The sequence below is a fragment of the Camelina sativa genome, chromosome 1 (genome assembly GCF_000633955.1).
Source record: "Camelina sativa cultivar DH55 chromosome 1, Cs, whole genome shotgun sequence".
NCBI classification, from domain to species: Eukaryota; Viridiplantae; Streptophyta; class Magnoliopsida; order Brassicales; family Brassicaceae; genus Camelina; species Camelina sativa.
This window is the reverse complement of record NC_025685.1, coordinates 3,367,635-3,371,828: the sequence shown is the minus strand read 5'-3', so window position 1 is coordinate 3,371,828 and position 4,194 is coordinate 3,367,635. Positions and strand designations below refer to the sequence as shown.

General features: G+C 36.6%; 1 protein-coding gene across 1 annotated transcript; it reads left to right on the top strand.

The window, feature by feature from the left end:
- On the top strand, positions 7-3,854 carry LOC104747320 (importin-11-like). Its single transcript, XM_010468974.1, has 12 exons — positions 7-133; positions 250-339; positions 423-605; positions 692-796; positions 956-1,114; positions 1,569-1,613; positions 1,695-1,916; positions 2,128-2,234; positions 2,482-2,538; positions 2,645-2,714; positions 2,813-3,035; positions 3,370-3,854. Exons 1-11 carry the CDS (start codon positions 101-103, stop codon positions 2,972-2,974), a joined length of 1,233 nt encoding a protein of 410 aa, XP_010467276.1. The 5' UTR covers positions 7-100; the 3' UTR covers positions 2,975-3,035; positions 3,370-3,854.

The window sequence follows — 4,194 nt, the reverse complement described above, 5'->3', positions numbered from 1 at the left end:
GGCAGCTAGTAGGTCATTATGCTTACATGTCGAGGATGCGAATTTTTCGGAGCAAAATTTTCTTGATCTTCTTCCTGTCTGTTGGGAATCATGTTTTAAAATGGTTGAGGAAGTTCAAGAATTTGATTCAAAGGTACTTGATGCAGCTGCCTCAAAGTCATTATAGCACTCCATTCTTGCCATCATGCTTCCTTTAATGACTCATAGAACTCTTTCTCTTTACCTATAACTATCCTTTCTTTTTCTCAGGTTCAAGTTCTGAACTTGATTTCTACTCTGATTGGCCATGTTAGTGAAGTCATTCCGTACGCACAAAAGTTGGTGCAATTCTTCCAGAAGGTATGATAGCATTCTTTCTGGCTTTGTTTGTTCTTGCTTGGTGCACAAATGTCTTACTATCTATGTGTTTGACTTAAGAGCAGGTTTGGGAGGAATCTTCTGGTGAAAGCCTTCTACAGATTCAGCTTCTTGTCGCACTGCGGAATTTTGTGATTGCACTTGGTTATCAGTCTCCCATTTGCTATAGTATACTGCTCCCAATACTCCAGAAGGGCATTGACATAAATAGCCCTGATGCACTCAACCTTCTGGAGGATAGCATGGCAGTAAGTTTTCACTCTATAAAATGTTTACCTTTTTCTCTGCTGATATAAATGCGCTATATATAATTGACACTACTCTACATTTGCAGTTATGGGAAACCACACTTTCCTATGCTCCGATGATGGTGCCCCAGCTATTATTATGCTTCCCCTATATGGTGGAGATCATTGAAAGAAGTTTTGATCATTTACAGGTTAGTGTTTAAGTTTTCAAGGAGTTTTCTGATTCATTAATGACCTATAATATATGTGTGTTCAGATTTACTGAAACATGTTACGTCAATAATCCCTTGAGACATTCCAATGACCATATGCTCCCAAAAAGGTTGACTAACATCTTAACCAAATGGTAGGTTGCTGTCAGTATCATGGAATCGTATATCATTTTGGATGGAGGAGAATTTCTAAATATGCATGCTTCAAGTGTCGCAAAAATTCTTGATCTTATTGTTGGAAATGTAAATGATAAGGGGTTACTCTCGATTCTTCCAGTGATTGACATCTTAGTTCAGGTGAGTATAATTTCTCATTTTCCCAGTTTTGTGCCGACAGGCAACAAATTTTCATGGTCGTTATGTTTTATCATTGTGATTAGCAACCATTACCATATGGAGCCCTTTTGCACGTATGTAACCCTGTTAACTAAAATTTTGTTTTTAGCGATTCTTTGATTCTAAGTTGTATGTTTATATTCTCTCGCACAGACGTCTGTAACTAAATTTCATTGGTCGTATCTATTTTGTGATGGTATTATTGATCTGCTGTTAAGTTTTTAGCTACACTGCATTGATTTTTGTATTGCATAACCTCATCTCTTGGTATACAGATAATTTGACCAATAATGGAATTTTTGGCATAATTATTATGGAGAGTTTTTGTCAGGTCATGACTGTTTATAACTGTGTTGCATGAAATTGTGCCAAGTTTTAACTTCTTCATATGAACATGTGCTTGTGTATTGAGCAGTGTTTTCCTGTGGAAGTGCCCCCTCTCATCAGCAGCTGTTTGCAGGTGAATTTCAGTCTTCTTTTGATAGATGAAAAAATCCATCCTTAATACTCTTGATGGAGTTGGTTTGTTCGTTCCTTGCAGAAATTGGTGATTATTTGCTTGAGTGGAGGAGATGATCGCGATCCATCCAAGACTGCAGTTAAAGTGTCTTCAGCGGCTATCCTGGCAAGGATTCTGGTGATGAACACCACTTACCTGGCCCAGTTAACATCTGATTCATCTCTTTCAGTGTTACTCCAACAGGCAGGTGTCCCAGTCGAAGACAATGTACTCCTTTGCCTCATCGACATTTGGCTCGACAAGGTCAGTGGATAACATATCTTGAAAAATAACTGCTTGTTCGCACAGCTTTCTGGAATTTAAACTTGTTTTACAGTGGGCTTCCAGGGATCTTGTTTTTAAATGGTCTTGTTTTTTGAATTCGAAATTTCTCATTTTCAAACTGCTCTACATGTTGAAATGCGTGTTTCTTTTTCATTATCTGACACACTTCGGTCTTGAACTACTCGTGCAGGTTGACCATGCGTCTCCCATGCAAAAGAAGACATTCGGCTTGGCTCTCTCCATAATACTTACTCTTAGAATGCCTCAAGTTCTTGATAAGCTTGATCAAATACTAAGGTACATGTTGCACAATTGAATATTAACAATTTGATTAATTTATCTTTGTGATATAATTGATCTGTATGTTTCTTGAAACAGTACATGCACCAGTGTGATCCTTGGTGAAAACAAAGATTTAGCNTAGAATGCCTCAAGTTCTTGATAAGCTTGATCAAATACTAAGGTACATGTTCCACAATCGAATATTAACAATTTGATTAATTCATCTTTGTGATATAATTGATCTGTGTGTTTCTTGAAACAGTACATGCACCAGTGTGATCCTTGGTGAAAACAAAGATTTAGCAGAAGAAGAATCAAGGTCAGACACTCTATCAATTGCTTACATGATTAAGTCACGTTAGTAATTTGTTATGGAACAGTTGACAACACAAAGTATTAAGAAATCATACAATTTATAATTCCAGCGGTGACATTAGTTCAAGCAGGTCTCAAGGAGAAGAAACCCCACCAAGCAAAGAGTTACGGAAAAGTCAGGTAAGCGTTCATTAAATTATGGTCTTCTTAACGAAACAGCTTCCTACAAAACCACTGATTTTTACCCATTTTTTTGGTGGGGTTTGGATCTTGTTAAGATCAAAGTTTCCGACCCAATCTACCAAATGTCACTAGAGAACTCAACCCGTGAGAACCTTCAGACATGTTCTACACTTCATGGAGATGCCTTTAATTCTGCCATAAGTAGGATGCACCCATCGGCGCTTGCACAAGTGAAGCAAGCTTTAAAGCTGCCGTGATCAAATGTTTTTACCTCTTCATTGTGTGTTTCCTTATCACTTAAAGAGAAGCAGTGTTCAAGTGAGTTTCTGATTCCTCGTTCTCCCTTCTCAGCATCTTTCAATAAAAAGCCTTCCAATTGTGTCTGTCTGCCTATTCATCAGCACATACATTTAAAGACATAATTACAACTGTCGTAGGAAATTTATGCCCATGTAAGTATAGAGATACGAAATACTATATAGTTGCATATTTGATGCTTGTTAGGCTACTAATGCAAATGCAGTATATATATTTGCACATATAATTAGATGTCATCAATGAATGTTTTATGTATAGATTGAGTAATGTAGTGACATGTGTATATGGTGATGAATCTTCATTTGGTCTGACTCGTCACTTCATATCTGTTCAGGTGAGTGTATATTTCTTCAGATTTGATGGATGTGTTACATAGGCATGCGTGTTGCATTTTCCTCTGGGACCTTGGTGGTTTGAGCCTTGAGGAAAAACGTACATATCTGTTGTGAGGGGCGGTGTCTCTTTTAGCTGCCCATTTGTTTTCTTGTCCTACAGGGACACAAAGAGGCGACATCTTTTTGTATTTCTTTGGTTGAGTTTTATATGCCAATTCATTCTTCAATACAACCTTTTTGTCTCAATGTTACAGTAAAAAAACAAAAAAAAAAAAGCAAAAGAAAGTTGAGTTCAAGAGCTCTACCAACATATATGATGGGAAAAAGGTCGAAATTATGTTACATTCGTTACTTTTTACTGATTTTTCTTTTTCTTTTGGGGTACTTTTGTACTTGTTGATTCTTTTACTCAACAAGATTCGTCTCACTGTCAAGTTTTTAGGCCTTAAGAGACATGAAGACGTGAGATCAATTTATTTGACAAGGGAAATCAGAATGTCTCAAACTCTCAATTGATCCCTTAATGCACTTGTAATGTTATGCATACAAGAATTTCACTCGTTCCTTGATAACCTTATTGTTTGACTCCATACATGTATATAATAATTTAATTGATAACCTTATTGTTTGACTCCATATATATATATAGTTTACGAGCTGGACAGTTAAATAGCGATTATACTAAAATGTTCTACGTTACTTCCAAAGATTCGAAAACAATGTAGAATACTATATTCAAAGAACATATATATTATTTAAACCATGCAAAGAATTTTTAGTCAATATATACCACAAGCTTGTCTGTCTCACTGCCTGTATAGGGG